Raw genomic sequence first — 20,979 nt, forward strand, 5'->3', positions numbered from 1 at the left:
GATACTAATTAATTAGCGAAGATTAGGTAAGATAGAGAAATCATGAAGGAATTATTAGAATTCGAACGTGTTTTGTATTATTCCGTTTTTCTCTTTTTTTACGTTCAAGCGATTTTTGCGGAGAGGAAACGCGAAAGAGGAAAAGAAAGATACAAGATGGAGGTTTGGACAATTGAGTATTTGCGTGGATAGTGGTTGCAATGTTTCTTTTTCTAAATTTCTACATTGATACTCAATTATTATATTACGTATGTATATGTAGTATGTGTATGTAGTATGTATATGATGTATGTATATGACGTATGTATATGTAGTATGTATATGTAGTATGTATATTTCATATGTATACTACGTTTGTATATGTAGTATGTATATGACGTATGTATATTACATATGTATGCGACGTATGTATATTTCATATGTATACAACGTATGTATATGATGTATGTATGTTACGTATGTATATTTCATATGTATACGACGTTTGTATATGTAGTATGTATATGACGTATGTATATTACGTATGTATATTTCATATGTATACTACGTATGTGTACAACGTATGTATATGATGTATGTATGTTACGTATGTATATTTCATATGTATACTACGTTTGTATATGTAGTATGTATATTACATATGTATGCGACGTATGTATATTTCATATGTATACAACGTATGTACATGATGTATGTATGTTACGTATGTATATTTCATATGTATATTTCATATGTATACGACGTTTGTATATGTAGTATGTATATGACGTATGTATATTACGTATGTATATTTCATATGTATACTACGTATGTGTACAACGTATGTATATGATGTATGTATGTTACGTATGTATATTTCATATGTATACTACGTTTGTATATGTAGTATGTATATGACGTATGTATATTTCATATGTATACTACATATGTGTACAACGTATGTATATGATGTATGTATGTTACGTATGTATATTTCATATGTATACTACGTTTGTATATGTAGTATGTATATGACGTATGTATATTTCTTATGTATACTACGTATGTGTACAACGTATGTATATGATGTATGTATGTTACGTATGTATATTTCATATGTATACGACGTTTGTATATGACGTATGTATATGTAGTATGTATGTTACGTATGTATACAGGGTGTCTCACAACTAATAGGTCCCTGAAAAGATCCACAGCTGACGTGATTCTGAATAAGATTTCCCACACCCCTCATTTCAGGGACCTACCACTTGTGAAACACTCTGTACACTTCAACCTAAAAGAACCCTCTCTTGAGGAAACGTTCCGAGCGGATTAAAAGTACAACAAAAAATCGAACAAAACTCGCAAGAAACATTGCAATCATTCCCACGCAAACGAAATGTATTCTCATTGAATTAGAATCGAAAATGGGGTGAGAAAATGCAGTAGCTTAGGACCTAAACGAGTCGGACAAGGAAACATGGGACAAGCAAAACTGTGACAATATATTATATTGTATAATATGTGTGTTACTTCCCCTTCTCCTCAACTTGTAAAATATATTTCTGTGAAGTAAATCAAGCATCTCGGCAATGAGAAAAAGAAAAGAATAATCGGTGAATTTTATTTCTAAGATTATCAAAATCTTTCGGTACAATAAAAAAATCTATATATTTCGATGGAAGGTTTTCAACATATATTTCGTTTTGATTGGAAAAATTTTATCGAAGACAATATCTTGTTTCGTAAGGACCGCACGAATTGGCAATAAATAATTTAAAGTCTTGGTTACATACGCGTCTATATTTTGTATGTATAAACATATATAAGTTATAAATATATGACGGTACAAATATTTATAACTTATACACAAATATGTGTGTATATATATGTATATAAATATATTATACATGATATATATATAATATATTTATAAATCTGTCCACAGCGGTTGTACAACATACACAGAGATTACAAAAGAAACGAAATTTCATTTGGCTTCGTCGGTGTATCAGGAACAAAAATTTGCTTTCTCTTCTCGTTCCGTTTCCTTCAAATTTTCACGAGACGAAAAGAGAAAGAAAATGTATAAAAAAAAAAGAAACCAGTTTTGGAACGGATTTTCCAGCGCGATCTCGGTTCGACGCTTTTTCGTTTATTATCGATATGAAAATTTGCGCTGTCGTTTTGAGCGTTTTTGTTTCTTTTAAAATTAAAGTTAAATAAGAGCATCTTAAATCTCCTTAATTCGTTGATTCGATAAATTGACGATAAATTACAAAAATTTCGTCCTACGATTAATACAATTATTAAATAAATTAATTTAGATACTACATAGATTATTCTTAATAAAAAAAAAGTTTCGAAACTCGTTTTACACGAATTTAGATTATTATCGAGATTCGTAGTCTAAAAAAAGACACCGTCTTTTCCACGATGCCTCAACAGAACGCGATAAAAATCAGATACTTTGAGCTACACACGTTTCGTTGATTGCGCTAATTAGGCTCTGAAGTTTGCGAAGGAAACCGAGAAAGTCGTCGCTGGAGCGCAGACTTAAAAAACGGTGAAACTATATCGACGATCTATGCTAAGAGTTACTTTAACTGGCCTCGATCCAACGAGGGGTACAATCAAACCCGGGTGCAAATAGTATTTGAAATACAGAAGAGAATAGTTAGAGTCGTTTACTAGTTTAAGGTTTCAGAAGAATATATAAGAACATTGTATTGCATTGGTCACTTGTTTTACATGGTGCAGTTTATTTAACTCGATGAGTACTCGACGCGATACAATTTCACTCAATCTAGCACCCAGTTATTCAATTTGGCGCGAAGATGTACGATTCGATTCGACACGTCCCGACTTTGTATTAATTTGACGTCTCAACTCGATAGTAATTCAGATTGATACGCTTTAACTCGGTATTCATTTAATTCGACAGTTTCTAACTCGGTAAACTTCAGTACGACACGTCCCGACTCGGTAATCTTCGATACGGTACGCCCCAACTCGGTAAACTTCGGTACGACACGCCCCAACTTGGTAAAATCGGAATCGACACGCCCCAACTCGGTAATCTTCGGTACGACACGCCCCCCAACTCGGTACACTTCGATACGACACGCCCCAACTCGGTAAACTTCAGTACGACACGCCCCAACTCGGTAAAATCGGAATCGACACGCCCCAACTCGGGAATCTTCGATACGACACGCCCCAACTCGGTATACATTCGACGCGACACGCCCCAACTCGGTAAAATCGGAATCGACACGCCCCAACTCGGTAATCTTCAATACGGTACGCTTCCAATTCGATACACTGCGACACGACACGCCCCAACTCGGTAATCTTCGATACGGTACGCCCCAACTCGGTAATCTTCGGTACGACACGCCCCAACTCGGTAATCTTCGATACGGTACGCCCCAACTCGGTAATCTTCGGTACGACACGCCCCAACTCGGTAATCTTCGGTACGACACGCCCCAACTCGGTATACATTCGACACGACACGCCCCAACTCGGTAATCTTCGGTAAGACACGCCCCAACTCGGTATATATTCGATACGACACGCCCCAACTCGGTAATCTTCGGTACGACACGCCCCAACTCGGTATACATTCGACACGACACGCCCCAACTCGGTATACCTTCGACACGACACGCCCCAACTCGGTAAAATCGAAATCGACACGCCCCACTTCGACATTTTTCTCTTTCGTGGACGGAGAATCTACTATTACTTATTCGGCGATCTGGAATTCAATTTGATTTACACAAACATTGACCACGTAAGCCAAGGACCAATTTCCACACCTCTCATACCTCAATTCCAAATTGATACAATAAACTTGAAAATAATTTTACCACTCAGATCTCGCGTAACATACAAAAATTTGTACATGTCATACCAACTAAAAAGAACGAATAGACAGTTTTCAAATACTATTTTCACCCTCCCCTACGTTCCAAAATGTACCTACACATCGATGTGGTGTTTACAGTAGTCTTTTACTCGGAGTCGTATGCGACAACGGGTTAAAAAGAATTACGGAAGAAAGTATACGGCTATATATAAATACAGTGATAATCTCACATCGGTATTCCTATCGTTTCACCAATAGTGCACGATTAGGTCCCTACCGTTTAATTCCTTTTTTTGCACCTATACAAACACGCATCTACACTTAACTGATTCGCTTCCTGTTTGTAGTTACTAGCTATCGTATAATATCGTTGCTATAGTGTATGTATGTATATGTATGTACAAAGGAGAACTTTCACGTGCTTACAGGAGCTTAATTGCTAACCCCGACTGACTTTTCCCGGGGAGAAACATGAAAACGCTCGCATTTCTGCTGACAAGAATTTTCATTCCATCAGCGTGTTAAACAATTGCATTGGAATAACGTATGAATTGAATCTTTGAACTTATTTTTAAAGTACGCAATGACCTGATAAGAATTTGTGCTCCAGTTATTCCAATGTAATTTGGTAATCACAAACGCCTTCGCAGGTGAGCTTAACAGTTCGACATTGCACTTAAAAAGACAGTAAAGAGAAGGTAAAAACGTTTGCACGGAAATGTGGAATGATTTAAATATTATTCGCGCCCTCTATCAACAATTAATTAATAAAAAAGAAAACATTTCGTTCCTTCAAACGATATACAAAATTCTCGATTAAAAAATTAGATTCCTAATAAAAAAGAGATTGGCAAAAGGATGTAATGTTTCTTCGAAACGAAGAACTCGAAAATGAACACTATGAAACTATTGGACGACCACTAAACGAGTTCTGGACGTTTGCCCGCCAGAATACGAGGTACTTTACGAGAACGTTGTACGAACGAGTTTATTCGTCTTTTTTGAGCAAAAGACACGCGCCTCGTTACGATCCATCGAATATTTTAAAATAGAAAGGGTTAATTTTCACAAAGTGTTTCAACTGATTGTACAACAAACGATTAACTATTCGACAGATCGTGGAAAGGTTTTTAACCCGTTCGACCCAAGTTTAAAAAATTGTAACTGAGAAGTTACCAAACTAATCACGAGGTCGAAAGGGTTAAAGAATTAGCAAACGGACATCGAGAAAAAAAATAATCACAGTTGAAAGCACTGAGAGATTCCTTTCGCGATCGGAAGTATCATTTTTCGACGTCCACGACGCCAACTGCGTCCTCCCTTTTCTCCACCCGTTGGTAATTAGTTGTTTAACGCTAACCTACATATTATTACAGAGTAATGCAAAATTACGTTGCTAATCTCGAACCACCGCGACAACTAACGATTCACTAATTGCGATCCGACTCGGTACAATGCAACTATTATCTCTAATACTTGAATATTATTATAATCGTTACGCGGGTGACCAATTTTCGGAACGACGATTAAAATTTGTGCGATTCGTCTCGGTGATTTTTGAACGGTCCGAAAATTGGTAGAATTAACAACCCTCGGGTTTCGTCGTCGTTGATGGTCGAACAATGAGAATTCTACCGCGGTTTGTACGAGTTGTATCGTGAGCGATTAAAAAATTCCCGGTTCAACCGATGAACCGGCGACCGGCAAAAATCGAGTCGCGATCGTTGATCGGTCGAATCGGAACGAATGACAGATATGATCGTGTTACCATCGGGTTACACCGCTATTTCGTGGATTAATAATACATTTTTAACTTACTAAGTCGAACACCTCTTATCGAGACCTATTCCGTTCGCTTTAAATACGCAATAATACATAAATATTATTAACGAATGGGCTGTCAGACGAACGTTGATTAACGGCACGTAATCTACGGTAAAAAATATAAAATAATTTTATCCTAATTAAGAATGAAATCGTTTACAAATCAGTTTTTAAGTTATGCCGCGATTTCGTTTGCTAGCCCATTCGTGATATACGGATTTGCCTCGGCAACTACATATAATACAATCCTTAAAAAACAGAAAGGAAAACGGCTAATGTAAAATGCAAGCAACGTGATTTCGTCGAAGTATCATTATTTCAGGCTACGCTGTCAGCCTCCTATTCTCGTTTACATTATCGTCTTTCTTTCATCAATATTATCGACGAATTGCAACAATTCCTTTCGAGTTTGTATAAATATATTCTTGAATATGTGCGACTATTCCGACACGATGCAACGTAGGCTTTTTTTAATTAACGGAGAGCTAACTCCTCCCACGCTCCGCCCTCTGGCTTAGGCTCCTCCTACTCTTCCCCCACTTATTTAGGCGCCTGTACTTTTCTACCTTAAATTATTCCTATACTTCTCTGTGATAAATTAGGCTCTTTTACCCCTGTACTCTTTAGTTCTTAGGCCATTGCTATACTTCCCCACTGCCTTACAATATTAGGTTCCTCCTACGTTTCCCAACTCCAGCTCCTCCCACACTTCTCCTTTTATATTAAGCTCTTCCCACATTTCCCCTTCCAAGTTAAGTTCTACACCCCTCATTACTTCAAGCTCCTCCCACGCTTCTCCTTCTAACATTAGGCCACTCCTACATAACTTCTTCCCTTAACACTTCTCATAATTAAAAAAAGCCTATATTGCACCCAACTACACGTCTCGTCAACTATAAGATTGATTCCTTTAAAGGAAAGGCCTTTGGAAATGTTCGATTAAAGAATCACTCGTATAAAGAGAATAAAAAAAGAAGAAAGAATCGCGTAACATTTTGTGCGTATCTCAGGACGGGTTTAGACGCCGTTTAAAATGATTCTGACCGAAAGAAAGATAATTGTATACGTAAGCGTTTATCCGCCGTGCAGACTGTAAACCATCGTCAAAAAGTAAAAGTATTATCAAAAACGCAGACCTCTTAGACTAAATGCATGTATCTCGAGTTTGGTTTCATGATCAGAGTATCCTTGGATTGATTAGACAGATTACTCGAAACAATCGGTTTATCGAAATTGTTTGGAGCGGTTGGGAAAGTCTATTGGAGATTGTCAATCAACAAAGAACACTTTGAATCAATTTCAGACCGTTTTGTGTACTGCTCAAAATCATCAGATCTACCAAGTGTATAATTTTGATTAAATTTTTTATACAAGTACCAACATTGGTTAGCTAAGAAACTAGATGCAATGTTGATAAATAATTTAAAATAACTTTCTTCCGAATATGGCCTGTGGAAGCTTCAACATTTTGACGGCCTTTGATACAATTTGTGACCTTGATACGTAACTCGTTATCTTATCTTTCGCTTCCAAGTAATATAATAGTTACCAATTGCAATTTAAAAACTAGTATCATCAACGGAACTATAAATAGACTCTGTGTAAATAGAAACAAGTAAAATAAAGATTGCGGATTTCCTGTAGTCATCAAAGTATCAATGACGACCCAAGTTGTGAAAGTCTTAAGACTCTCATCTACGACAAATATCATCGAAGTCACCTTGTAATCATTTTGAGCAGCGTACATACAATGAACCAGTGAAAAGACTGCATAAATCGAATGTCTTTGAACTCGCTTCAGGGCACACCCGAAGAATCAACGGAGCATTTCTCTGAGTCTAACGATGCTGCGACAATTTCCATACGCGTACACAGCATATTTGTTGTTTTCTTTTTTCAATAAGGTTACCGTTATCATTATCACGTCGCGTATGCACGCGCGCCGGTCGTGTGCACCGACTGCACTAAGTACACATACTTATTATACACGTGGTGAACGCGTTCCTCTCTAAGCGTGCAGACAAACTTACAGCTTCGACGCGTAAACATTTTCGCGCGACCCTAATTAGCACACTGCGCGTAATTGCGTCACTCGTATTTACGCGCAAGCATTGCACACGTGCCAACGTGTAAACGCTAGTCGTGTGCTCGGTGCAGTCCACGGATTCCGTCGTGTGTGTATCGATAGTAAATGTACTTAGACGCATGGATGCATTAACACCGCGGACTCGGCTTGCCAGTCTGCTATTTCAAATTATTGTAATTCAATTCCTGTACGCTTAACTCGCTACTATAGAATTTCTTTATATTATCCAATATATGCACATTTAAATCCCTAATCGATAATACTCGAATGAAGTACAAATGCCTCAATACGACCACTAAGGGTTTTCTCCTCGAACCTCCTTCAAAAGATATGCATCCACACGGTCGACAGAAAATGCACACGAGGTTAACGGACGTGCAATTCAACATCGGATTCGTATTCGGAGAATTACGCGTTTCAATATGTAACTACGTATCTGAATAGTTACTATACGTTCCTTTACAGGTAAGAATAGCATCGTTTAAGATTCCTGAATCTTTAACGACGTCACTCTTACTGCAAAAGAATAATGACGTTGCAGCGTTGACAAACGCGCTTAAGAATCCTCGTGAATACGTAAGTGTTCTTCTCTGTGCTCTGGGAAAACCTGAGAAATCTGTGCTTGCGCCGAGAGTCCGTCGTCGATCTCAGCCACCTTTGGACAAGTTGCAACGAGTTGCAGCGGTAAAATCGGCACCAAAGTCGCGGAGCCGTTGCTGCGTCTGTTTAAAGCAGCTTCAGGCAGCATCTGAGCGCCCGTCGACGTCGTCCGCAACGACGACGTCGCACGGACGACGACGTCGGTTGATTCGCATTGTTCGCGTTCATTTTGGATCAGCTGGCTGGCATCTCCGAGTTCTGGCTCTGTGACAGCTCAAGCAGGTGGCATTCTGATAACGGTATCTGCCTTGTGCGGGCACTCTGCTTCTTCTGTAATGGAAATCGTTATGAATATTAACGTGCAGATATTTGTTAGGAGAAGAAACGATATTACTAGAGCTGCCAATATTATTAGCGTACAGTCTAAACTTGGCAACAAGAGAAGATCTCTACCGTAATATCAGAGTACTATATACGCATTAAACATTTACTAAATCTAAAATAAAACGCCATGCCTGTCTGCGAAACGGAAAGCAGCCTCTGTTCTCGTTATTAGGCGGAGGATGGTTGATGAGCAGATCAGGAGTCGGTGTATTATTGGGGCCTAACACGTTCAGCTCCTTAAAACATTCGGTTTCGATCATCTGGAACAGAAAATAGAAGTCAGATGTAGGAAATAGAATCTCTTTCGCCGAACACGGTAGACGTTTTGAACCTCGATCAGTCGGTCAGATTCGCTTTGAGAGCTAAAATGGATTCCGATGAACGATAAGAAACACTCGTGTTCTTTCTGACGTACAGCACTTTGAACAGAGAGAATTACGAGTGCAGAGTGCATTACAACGTCAGAGAGTAACTTTAGCTCTTTGAGATGTCTGATAGTACACGAGGAACGTTTAACTACCTCGTTCTGCCATGGGATGGACACGCTGCCAGTATTGAATTTACTGTAGAATGTGTCGTCCGTGGCGTCTAAATTAACACCTTTCACCGTGGAGAACTGCTCGATGTCTAACACGTCCTTAGCGTAAACCGCGTGAGGCTGCAAGCAAAATTATTCAATGATTTTTATTTTCCTGCATATAATGGCTCGATCATGAGCTTCTAACAAGAAAATCACGGAAGTTCATTACGAAACTGTTGTTTTGCAACTTGAATTCCAGTAAGTCGTTAACGAATATGACTAATGCAACTTTCGATCAAAGTAGGAATGTTCGAAAATGGTCTTGAAAACTTCAGGATCTATTAATTTGCTATGGTGAAATATGATTTCGTTATAAACTGAGATAGTAACTTTGCAATATCCTGAAGTTTTTTCATTCAAGACGCAAAAGGATTCTTCGTACCAGGAGAATCGAACGCGACAGAAAACTATGACGACAATAGAATCGACTTGAACGACACCTACTCACATCCGGCACAAACGGCGGTTCCCACATACCGGCCTCGACCCTCTTCCAGTTCAAGCATTGAAAAAAGCTATGGAGCTTCACCTCCTTAGCCCCGTGCCTGCCGCACTTGCATCCTAGCCTGCTCTTCGGGCTCTTCTTCAGCAGCTGCTGGCACAGACTCTTCGCCTCCTCGGTGAACTTGGTCGAATACCTCTCCTGATCTTCCTTCACCCTCCTATCCACCTCTTCCCTCTTCACCTTCTCCTTTCTCGCGCGAAACGGCGCCTGGCCTTCTATCATCTCGTACAAAAGACAGCCAAAGCTGAACCAATCTGGCGAAAAGGTGTACTTCTCATTGTCGATCACTTCCGGAGCCATGTAGCCTACCGTGCCCACTCTTCCTCTCACCATGTCTCCCTCGGTGATCTCAACGGCCAGGCCAAGGTCGGAGATCCTCACGTGGCCGTGATCGTCCAGAAGAATGTTCTCCGGTTTACAGTCTCTGTACACGATCCCCTGAAGATGCAGATGTTCCAGACCGCAGACCACTTCGGCCGCGTAGAACCTGGCCCGGTTAATGTCGAAGCCAGGCTCTCCGCCCATGTTGTAGATGTGGAACTTCAGATCACCGCCGTTCATGATGGTCAATACCAAACATAACGCGTCCTTCGTTTCATAAGCATAGGCCAACGAGACCACGAACTTCGAATTGATCTTCTGCAGGATGTTCTTCTCGATCAATACCATCGCTTCTCCTTTCCGTTTCTTGATTCTCTTCTTTTCCAGTTTCTTGCACGCGTACATTTTGCCCGTCGCTCGTACCTGACAAGCGCAGACCTCGCCGAAACCACCCTTACCGAGCACCCTGTACATGCGGAAGGTCTTGTAGGTGACCGGTTGTGCTTCCAGCCATTTCCACTGCAGGTACCTACGGAGAAAAGTTAAATATCAGCGAGAATAGTTTAAGAATTTCGAAATCGAAGACAAGTAGAGGAAGGTTCTGCGTTTAATCTTCGAAGGAAACGTTCCAACGTACAAATATTTGCCAATTGACTTCTCGGGAACTCGCACGATAAGGCTCGAGCAATTGACTCTTTCACTAAAACTCAGATAGCGGCGTTCATTGATTACGTTGTAGACTTTTGTTCGAGTAATCGAGCCTTTCACTAGAATTTAGATAGCGGCGTGAATAATCTTCACAGTCTACTTGATACAGAGTTCTAGTTATAATTGACCCGGCTTCCGCTATTCGAGGGTTAATTAACGTCTTAGTGTCAAATGGACCTCGACTGCTAAGGTCAACAAGGTGTTAACTTTCTAATTATGAACCATAACGGGTAGCAAATAAACGGGTACCTAAAGCTCCCGTAACAAGGTATTCGGGAATTACCTATAGAAATAGAAACTAGTTTGGAAAGCTGAAAAAGGCTCGCCGGCCAGGAAGTTCTTCACGGTCTGCGCGATTTCGACGAACAGCTCCTTCCCTCCGGTGCTGAGCCTCTCCTCGCACTGAGCGATCAAAGAATCGTTCAGAATGTCCACGACCTCCGAACCTTCGCTCTTCAGGTACTGCTCGAACAGATCCTTCGCCAATTCGATCCGATTTTCGTCCATCTCGATCTCGTACTTCTCGATGGCGTCCAAGAAGAGATTGTACCGATGGTAGGCCGGTTTCTTGTCCTGGCAAAATTGCCGGAACAACAGACGTCCGATTGGCTGCTGATCCACCACATAGCCGTACCTGATATCTGGACAGACAAAACAGTTATGTCATTAACATTAAGGGTAGGATTTCCTTTCATAATTTAAAAAGTTGTCCCCTTTAGTTTTAAAATAACAATCTTGTTTATTGCAGGTTCATGTCCGATTGTTTACGCGAGGGTTAACGAGAAAAGGGTTAATCGAGCATGCGGTATCGAGTCGTGTTAGCAAACCCGATCCGAGCACTCGAAAGGAGGAACTGCTCGCCGCCCTCGGCGACGAAGTAACCATCGACGCGGCATCACGGCTTAATTAACCGAGACAACAGAGTCCAATAGCTCCTTATCTGGTCGAACGAGCCAAGGGGTCCAACCTCCTACTCCTCTCGTTATTCGCCGTCGTTTGCTCGAGATTCAATAATCCACGAGAACCGGGGTCGTGGCGGAGGGTCACGCGTTGATTAACCGCGAGGATTCACGGGGGAGATGTTTGGGTTACGCGTCGTGTCCCAATTTTGCGACTAAGGCGGCTGATTCACTGTAAAAATCGTTTTACTTTCTTAAATATTAACATCTCCCATCTTGAAATATTTCAAAGACACTTTGAGTAATTTTACCCTAACTCCTGGTTTGCTCATTTTCTTACCCAGCTTCTACTTCTCTGACCTTACCTAATCGCACAATCAGAAATAACTTCCAAGAGAACAATCTAGTTTTAACACACGGTTCCCTTCACATCTTTTATCCTCTGGATAAAGAGATTTGACCTTGAAGTTAGACGGATGAAGGTTCAGATCAAGATCAGTTTTACGTAACTTCAGGGACGATGTAGGAAAAGGCTGTTAATCCTGTATATTAGTGTTAGAGTAACAAAATATTCACATGTCCCTCTCAGTGTGGTCGTCGTTATCGTACATGGATTAGAGTAGGATTAAAGGTTACGTCTGTCAGCCGGAAAATGGAAAAACAGGATCCGTGACTCACCTAGCTTATCTTTTAGGCCAATGCATTGGGAGATATGTGGAAATTGGAGTATCTTCCGCCATTTCTTACTCTTTCCCTTGTTGCTGTCACCACCGCCTGAAATAGAAAAACTTGTTACCCAAAATTCATAAAAATTTCAAGCTTAGATACTTTAGAAATGTCAATCGTTCCAGAAACTATATAAATGTATTTAGGTAGATTCTCCGAAGCATTTATCTAGAAGATAGCGATAAATGTGCCCTAAAAGAGAACAAGTTCCGAAGCGACAAAAGGTAACACCATAGATTGTCGATGCAAGGCTCGTCAGAAAGTTCTTTCCATGTTCGTCGATCATAGTTTCACGTTTCACCCATCACGCGTGCAGTCAGGTGAAATTTCAACGTCGACAGCTTGTCAACCTTCTACGGGTCCAACAGGAACTTAACCGGTCCTGCGTGGAGGCCATGGCGAAAGTATTTCAGAAAATAACCCGCACAAGGTCGAACCGACGAGGTTCATTCATCCTTTAAAACGCTCGTTGTGGCTTCGACTACGTTTACAAATTAATCAATCCGAATGAGTTTCTGACTAGCTACAGATTTCAGAGAAGCTTCTATTCGCAATTCGAGACGCAATTTGACTCCGCGCGATTTAATTTCATTTCTCGAGAGACAATTCCGCACGCAATTCAATTTGGACTAATTAAATTCGTCGCAATTTGTCTAGCTTTTTGTAGTCCTTCGACCTAGGATCGCGAACAACATCCTCCCCGGTGTAATTAACCTCGTACACGAGTTTGCGAGCTTCTTACATAATTTACAGACGTTGTGTTAACGCAGAGGTCCGCTCTTCTAGTATATTTATAAAGTTCACCGAGGCGCGATGCGATTACAGGCCCATTGACGTCGGTTGGCGCATCACGCGAACCCATTTACCTACTTCTAACCGAGCCACGCAACAGGCTTTCGCCTCGCCACCGACAATATGCTAATTAACATGTTGACTACCGTAAGGGTCATCGGTGACCGGTACCACGAATTTAATGTAATCGAATAACCAGAAGAAACATTTTTCATCGCGACTTTAAACCCTATTAAATTACATTGGATACTGTATCGCCACGCGTTGTAGCATGTATTGAATTTTCGGTTCTTGCATCGCCTGCGGCAATCTACCAGGAGTCAACTGAATCTGATATAACGATTTGATATCGTCAAACAGCTTCCATCAGCATTGCGAGTTAGCTCGAGATTGACTCAAACCCCTGAAGCAAGGGGTTGCAGAGAAGTTTCGTAATCAGTTGGCGACCGCATTAGAAGTTTGTTTAATTAGTATTCCGTATGCCTTTCGATAAAGGAAAGCTTGGTTTCCTTATCGGCGACGCCTCGGGTCACAGTAAAATCTGCAATTACTTACAAGGCCACTCTCGCTACCCTCGTGTCAATGCAGGGCGCAGTTTATTGCACGCGATACAAACAGCAAGAATGTAATAACGTAAAGTATGCAGTTTAATTAGAGTTCTGTGCTCGGACGCGTTCTCATTAAGCCATTTGCATGTAAACTGTTCGAGTTAAGCCTGGACCCTAACTTCTAATAGGAACGTAATTTTCGGAATGCTAAATAAGTTCCTGGCCATATAATATTACAGAAACAAAGGATTTTTGGATAGTCTGATACCATGACGACCGTGACAATCACGGGCTGAACACGTAAAGAGTTAATCCAGTGTAATTAATTCGGGAGCCCTTCTATCACGAAAACAAAAGTTACGAATGAAACCGCTATAGAACACGTTTCCGTAGAATTCACATCAGAATGCATTTGTCAGAACGAAATATCATTCGTCTAATTACCGCGTTTTCATGTGAATTTCCAGTTTATGCGCATATTCGTCGAGCGTGGTTAAGCCACGTCGGATCTGAAACACAGGATTTCAAATATTTCTCTAATTTTACCACGGGTATTTCATATGTAAAATTTCTATCACAAACATTTATCTAAAATATTTTATTCGTGTGAACGAATAAACTGCTGTGTTATAATGTTCAGTATAATTGATTTATGGTGAAGAGTATTGTATGGCAACGAGATGTAACGTAACATAACAATCATATAAGACACCATGGTATTTCGAATGAACAATTTAAAGTTTCTGTCACCAAACATTTATCTAAAATATATTCCAAAATATTTTATTCGTATGAACGAATAAACTGCTGTATTATACTGTTTAGTATAATTGATTTATGGTGAAGAATATTGTATGGCAACGAGATGTAACGTAACATGACAATTATATAAGATACCATGGTATTATGCCAGCAGACGCGAAGCAAGAACCGGAAACTTAATGTCGCTGTTGATGATACGGAACGTAGATTTTGTATGGTGAAACTGTATTTGTGCAACAGATGCTTAATGAAATCTCTTCTGTACGACCACAGCGGGGCTTCTCAATGAGAATCATAAATAACCAGATTTTTCAATTTAAGCTTTCCACTTGTTACCTTGCTTTTCTTGTTATTCATATAATATTAGATAAACTCGTTGAGTTATTTAATAAATTAAATACTTGTGGAGTTAGCATGTTTATGACATTCATCTATTGGGTATATTGTACCGAGATTTATAGTTAAATCTCTAAAGCAATTTCAGCACAGCCAGACATACAATTCACACAACACAGATGGTTACCTGCAAAGGTAGGAGTTAGTGAAAAGGAATGGAAGGTCGGAAATAAAGGAAAATGAAAGAGACTCACCTTCTCTCGCTTTGAGGTATACAGTGTTCGCCACGATATTCTCCAACTCCATCAATTCCAGCTTGATCGAGTTTACGCGGCCGAACGGAGAGCGAGAAGCCTGGCGGGCGACGAGCAAGAAGGGAAAGAGGGCACGTGACGAGCGGAAGTCCGGACGGGTGGTGTTGTTTTCCGGGGTTGATCACCCTGTCGGGCACCGGCAGACCTGCTCCCATCTGCAGCCCCAGGACCGATCAGTCCAAGGACAACGGTAAGGACGTCGCTGATCGAGTCGACTCGAGTTCCAGGTTCAAGAACGTCCGTTTCGTTTAACCACCTTGTCGAGTCGACTCGAGTTCGTTGACCTCTTCAACGTGTCCCGCAACGATGACGTACCTGGTCGTCGCGCACTTGCCTCGATACACAGATTCTTCCGTACCGAGGTTTGATCGTTTACAATGCGGTGCATCCACGTCGTAATTCTTTCCTCACGGACAAGAAACGTATTGGAAGAAGGTGCATGGGGATGCAGCAGTCGGTTAGTCGCGCGGAACGAAGCATTCAGAATAGCGTGATGGGGCCAGAGTACGCCGCGTTTACATTAAAACCAGTCGTAATCGCGTGCGACGCGTTGTTGGGCTCTCCTTCGAATCTCTCTTTAAATACCAACAGAGATCGTGCCGCTAACGATCAGCAGATCCCAGGCCGCTTTAGCGTGCCATCGTAAAAATGTCACGTGTGTTCCGCGGATTCACGACACCTCGTATGCACCTTAGCGCAGCCTTTCACTTCTCCACTTTGAACGACGGCGCGGGAGATCCCTGTTCATCCAACGGATGTTCCTTCGCGACCCAAAGGATCGTGTCTTTGATAGCGCGGATGGCTTTCGTTTCTTCCTTTTTGATACTCGGGTAATTTTGTTCAGCCTCGTATTAGGAAGGAACTTGATGGTCGTGTGGTTTCAAGCCTTTGTAGATACGAATTTCCAGTCTCCTTTCGTTCGTACCGGTCGCTGTTCCCCGAAGCGTTTAATGTATTCTCCTTTGCACCGATCCCTGATGTACGTTCTGGAATGAGATTTCAGATTGGCCGTGTTATATTAGCGTGAAAGGAGTTGCGGGAGTCTAGAGTGGCGTTGCTAACAATACGTAATGCTTTGCAGTTATTGCTAACGGTACAATCGTCTCTCGTTAAGCGATACCACTTTTCAAAAATCACAACTCTACTGCAGGAAGGATCCATTTTAACATGCTCGCTGTCATAGAACCACATTACATTTAGTTATCCTTTTTAACCTTTGACCAAGATGGATCTAACTGGAATTAAAATAAAGAAGTATTGACATGAATTATCTGTGCTGACAAATAATTCATTCACCGATCAAACTTCGATTCACAGCGAACATATTAATCACAGGAACTGGAGGGAAGGATATTTGCCAAAGGCAAACGCAAGACGCCTGAATCTCAATTACGCCAATCTGTTTCATCGAATATCTTTCTCCCTAAATAACAGGAAACATTAACAACGTCAGAGGGTCTCGGAGACAAAGAGGATATCTCTCGTTCGTTTGCGTCGTGAGTTAATTCGAAAAAAAAAGAAGAAATCACCATGCTACTCGCGCTTCCTGCCGGTTATCTGACTCGCAGAAAAGACGACGACACGCACTTATCTAAGCGCGTTCTGCATGCGAAATTACCAGGCGCACATGTGCGTGAACAGTACGCGCAGCAGGTGCGTTACGCGGATAAAGATAACGACACGACTAACCGCACCGTCGGCGTAATACCCGAGCGGGTAATCTAATAACTTTTTTCCAGGACTCCTACCAACTCTACAGGGTGTCCTTTGTAATTGGACAAGGCGAAATATCTCGGAAGAACCAACTGAAATCATCCAAAAATATGTGTAAATTTATAAATCCATTGGTATGGTAATGGATACAGTAATTACACAGATCAAAGATCCTCACCGATTCAATGTCAATGTCCTCGGTAATGTATGTATGTACATATATAAAGTTCTGCTTCAGTTTAATGCATTGTACCGTTTCAAAGTGTTCCTTAGTGTTGCATTATCATCGTGATTTACATGTAACATAAGTTTCTGAGAGATTGAAATCTTGAGATCCAATAGAGAGAGAAATAGCAGTAACTTCAGTGGATGCTAATATAGAGACGCCATTTTAATTCCTCAAGAATTCCTACATTAAATAAAAGATAAGTTACCGACTGTACATCATAACAAATTAAAATTCAATTATCAAAAAATAATAAAATTACTTTGCATAATTACCATTCATATTTAATAATATGTTAATTTGAAACACCCTGTATGTTCCAGTCCACTTGAAACTAGTTGACGTATCAAGCAACCATTTTCAATCTATACATCCTTCGAACCCTTTCATTCATTCCGAAGCACAGTCATTGGATAGTCGATGGAATTAAATTCAAACCAGATAGATTCTCATCAAAGTGGATTTTACAAGTTGCCGCATCACACTGGTAAATCCTATTAAACTACACCGGCCAACGAATCAGATAATTCGACATGAGTTTTAAATTAAGTAACGGCCAGAGGAAAAAAGAAGCAGTCGAGAGAGGATCGTTAAAGGTTTTAAATGCTTTTTCTCGATGACGCGATTCCGGTTTCGCGAAACCGGATTAGGAAGCGGTGAGTGGCGACGATAACGAGTAAAAAAAAAAGCGAATAACGCCACCGCGAAGGAGAGTCGTTTTTCCTAATTCTCTATATATTTCTGACAAAAATCCCGTTTCTTTAATAATAACATACCGATATCTTAATTCGAAATTTCGGAAGTTTGAGAACAGAATACACTGACACAACTGTCGCGTTATCTGTTTATCAAGAAATAAAACACGGCACGGTTTAGAAATGGTCAAACAGCAGAAACTACGAGATGATATTTGTTTTCCGTCGACTGACTGGATTATACGCGGAAATAGAAACTGCCAATAATCGATCAATCGTGGTAGTTCGTACTGAGAATATATACGCACATACACCGGGGGGAAGGGGAACATTGATAACCGTTAAAAGCATTCGCGATGTGTCAGTCGGTAATGCGTTTCATACGTAATAAACGGTATATCGGCAACGCAACTGACAGAGAAGGACAAAAACACTGACGTCCGAAAGAGGCAAGATTTAACGACAAAAGGAACGAAAATAATTAATTCTCGACGCGTAAATGTTCTTTACACTTTTTAGCGAAGCAAGATAGAGTTGAACAATTAAAAAACACGGAATGACGCGATAGGAAAAACGGATGAAGCGAGAGAATTAATTCTTCCGTATCAACGTGAACAGCTCTCGGTATGACAGGAAGAAGCGATCAACACGCGACAAGAAACGATGATAAAAGGTCCGATGATACGCGCACGGAACACGTAGCATAATTTTCGATATGACAATTAACTCTATCGTGACGACAGAGACGCTAAGTATACCCCTTTTTATCCGTGCACCGAGATACGCGACAATGTCACAGTACTTGACTGTAAACGAAAAAACAATTGCGTACAATAATTACCTGACACAATTTCCAGTTTGTAAAATAAGAATATTCGAATACTCACAGGTAGCGGCATGAAGCAAGTACACAGAGTGGTATACACGCTTCTCCATGAGGAAATTGGCAATTTACAATGAACGATCATGCAGCCGCGATCATGAGCCCTTATTGATTCATTATAACGACACATTCTCGATTTTTAATAGTTCCACGCTTGATCACGTCCACCAGTGATCTGACGGAAAAGTTCAAACGAATTACCATTGTCGAGATGCAAATTGTTTACCTATATTTGCCGTCTGACGCAGGTCAGAGAATTCTTAAGAAGTATGGACGCGCGGGTAGACCGATACGTCGGGTACCCGAACTTCGGGTCGAGATCGGAAAAATTCGGGCGCTATTGGGCGGGAACCCGAAGGTAACCTTTACAATTTGAAAATTCGTGAATTTGGAAATTCGATAATTCAAGAATCTCGGCAAAAGGAAATTTAAAAGAATATATTGCGCGATATACCTAACCATAGAAGGAAAATCTCGCAGAACGACACCGAGTCCCGTTTTCTCGTTCTTCAAACAAAACCGGATTTTTACGATGACAATAGGTTAGGAAGGGGAAGAAATGCCGGTAGAAGCACGCGGAAAGCTCGGCAACGGAAAAGGGACGATTGAATGAGGGACAACTAACGCCGATGGCACCGCGGGCGAGTTCATTGAAAAAGAGAACGAAGCGATCCTAAACCCGCGAATCGAGACACATTGTAGTGGCGTGTATATACATAGTACCTCGAGTACAAAATGCCTGTTGTGCATGTGCATCAAATTGAGAAATCAAACGCGAGGGAACAGAGTGAAGTCTTTGTCCGTCGCAGACTGGAAACACTTACGTCGGGTGTATTTCGACCGAACAGCTTAATTTGACACCGGCTGCGTTACTCGTGGTTCTGTTTACCCCTCCTTGTTTTAGGGTAAATTCTCAAAGTGTGGGTGCCGATGCACTGGGGGGTCGCAACTTGATTTTGGGTGGGTCGCGAGGTAATTCTAACACTTTGAAACTTTGGAAATCCGAAAATTATGGAATTGTGAAAAATAATTAATTACAAAGTGCATCACAACAAAAGTTTTCAAAAATATGTAGCATAAAGACTTACTGCAGGGAAGAGTAACAAAGAATACATCAATCAAAACGAATGCCGCTAAAGATCTGTAGCACCTGTTCGAACATACACTCAAAAACGTAACAAACTGCAGGGGGTCTGAAGTGGAAGCCCGCCTAAAATATTCTTGTGATCGAAACGTGACTCGGCTACCGTACGATCACGAGACGCCGGTGCCTCGAAATTCGTCACGCGAGGCAACACGCGAGCACTTTCGATATATCGAAAGAGACACATGCCTGCGATACGAGTATTCTTTTATCGTATCGCAGGGTTGTTCGACGTAAAACGATCGCATGCGTTGATGGATCGAAAAAAAAGGGAGAAAGTATAAGAAAAAGCAATTAGAATATAGAGACGCTGTTACCGACGGAGCGTATCGTATCCCCGCGTCACGGAGACACGAGTCGGTGCGACACGTCGTTCGGTGAAACACGAGACGGGCGTAAACGATCTTACGATGCTTTTGAACGGGGGTAGGGCAACACAGGAGCAGAGAAGGGAGTCACATGTATGGTTTCTGTACACCCGTTAGAACGTAACACACACCGATAGCAGAGCACCGCGCGGTCTAAACGGCGACACGAAGAAAGCGCAATGGCCGACCGCTGCACCTCCGGTGGTAGCTTTCGATCCTTCCTGACCACGAGAAACGTTTCGCGCACTCTTTGGATCCGTTCGATGGAACGACACACGCGAACGGCACGTCTCGATGAAACCGTGGGTGTCTCTTTCTTTTCCCCGTTTCACGACGCAGCCAGGGACGGTTCGTACTGTCCGATCGTATGAACCCGCTGCTGCCACTCGCACCAGACCGCCACGCACCGTCCCGTCCGCTGGATAAAAACCGACTGACTGGCATGCTCCGTTTCGAGTCGCGATGCACCGCCACGGATGAAGAGGTTAGGTGGAGGGGACATGTTAGGACACCGAGGACGACGCCTCCACCCGAATCAGTGCGACGGAGACGGCGATAGACGCGCGGACGACTCCGATTGGGCGTGGTAGAGTCCCTAGGTTCCTCTTCGGATACCGACTGCGGGTGCGATCCTCGCGCCCGCCATCTTACTTCGGCGTTCGCGCGCCAAATTTGAACGCCATCAAAAGAAAAGTCTTTTTTATCGCTT

The 20,979-nt window shown here is 41.5% G+C and overlaps 1 protein-coding gene across 8 annotated transcripts; it reads right to left on the reverse strand.

The window, feature by feature from the left end:
• Positions 1 to 1,589: 1,589 nt before the first annotated feature.
• Gprk2 (G protein-coupled receptor kinase 2) lies at positions 1,590 to 20,821 on the reverse strand. 8 transcript variants are annotated; one of them, XM_076538989.1, is made up of 11 exons: positions 20,402 to 20,821; positions 17,456 to 17,682; positions 17,133 to 17,363; positions 16,771 to 17,046; positions 15,182 to 16,227; positions 12,442 to 12,537; positions 11,148 to 11,505; positions 9,779 to 10,685; positions 9,271 to 9,408; positions 8,858 to 9,010; positions 1,590 to 8,696 (listed from the first exon to the last, which is right to left on the reverse strand). In XM_076538989.1, exons 5-11 carry the CDS (start codon positions 15,231 to 15,233, stop codon positions 8,601 to 8,603), a joined length of 1,800 nt encoding a protein of 599 aa, XP_076395104.1. In that variant the 5' UTR covers positions 15,234 to 16,227; positions 16,771 to 17,046; positions 17,133 to 17,363; positions 17,456 to 17,682; positions 20,402 to 20,821; the 3' UTR covers positions 1,590 to 8,600. The 8 variants fall into 8 exon arrangements, with proteins under 8 accessions (XP_076395104.1, XP_076395105.1, XP_012136336.1 ...); XM_076538990.1 differs by lacking the exon at positions 20,402 to 20,821 and adding an exon at positions 18,763 to 18,907; XM_012280946.2 differs by lacking the exons at positions 16,771 to 17,046; positions 20,402 to 20,821 and having other exon boundaries at positions 17,456 to 17,594.
• Positions 20,822 to 20,979: the final 158 nt, after the last annotated feature.

Source organism: Megachile rotundata, chromosome 13, assembly GCF_050947335.1.
Source record: "Megachile rotundata isolate GNS110a chromosome 13, iyMegRotu1, whole genome shotgun sequence".
In the NCBI taxonomy this organism is placed as follows: Eukaryota; Metazoa; Arthropoda; class Insecta; order Hymenoptera; family Megachilidae; genus Megachile; species Megachile rotundata.

Coding starts and splice junctions, on each gene's coding strand:
- Gprk2 (XM_012280943.2), bottom strand. CDS start 15,233: ATGGAGTTGGAGAATATCGTGGCGAACACTGTATACCTCAAAGCGAGA. Junction 11,506..12,441: donor TGGCCTAAAAGATAAGCTAG/GTGAGTCACGGA, acceptor TTGTCTGTCCAG/ATATCAGGTACGGCTATGTG. Junction 8,697..8,857: donor GGCGTTTTATTTTAGATTTA/GTAAATGTTTAA, acceptor TTTCCATTACAG/AAGAAGCAGAGTGCCCGCAC.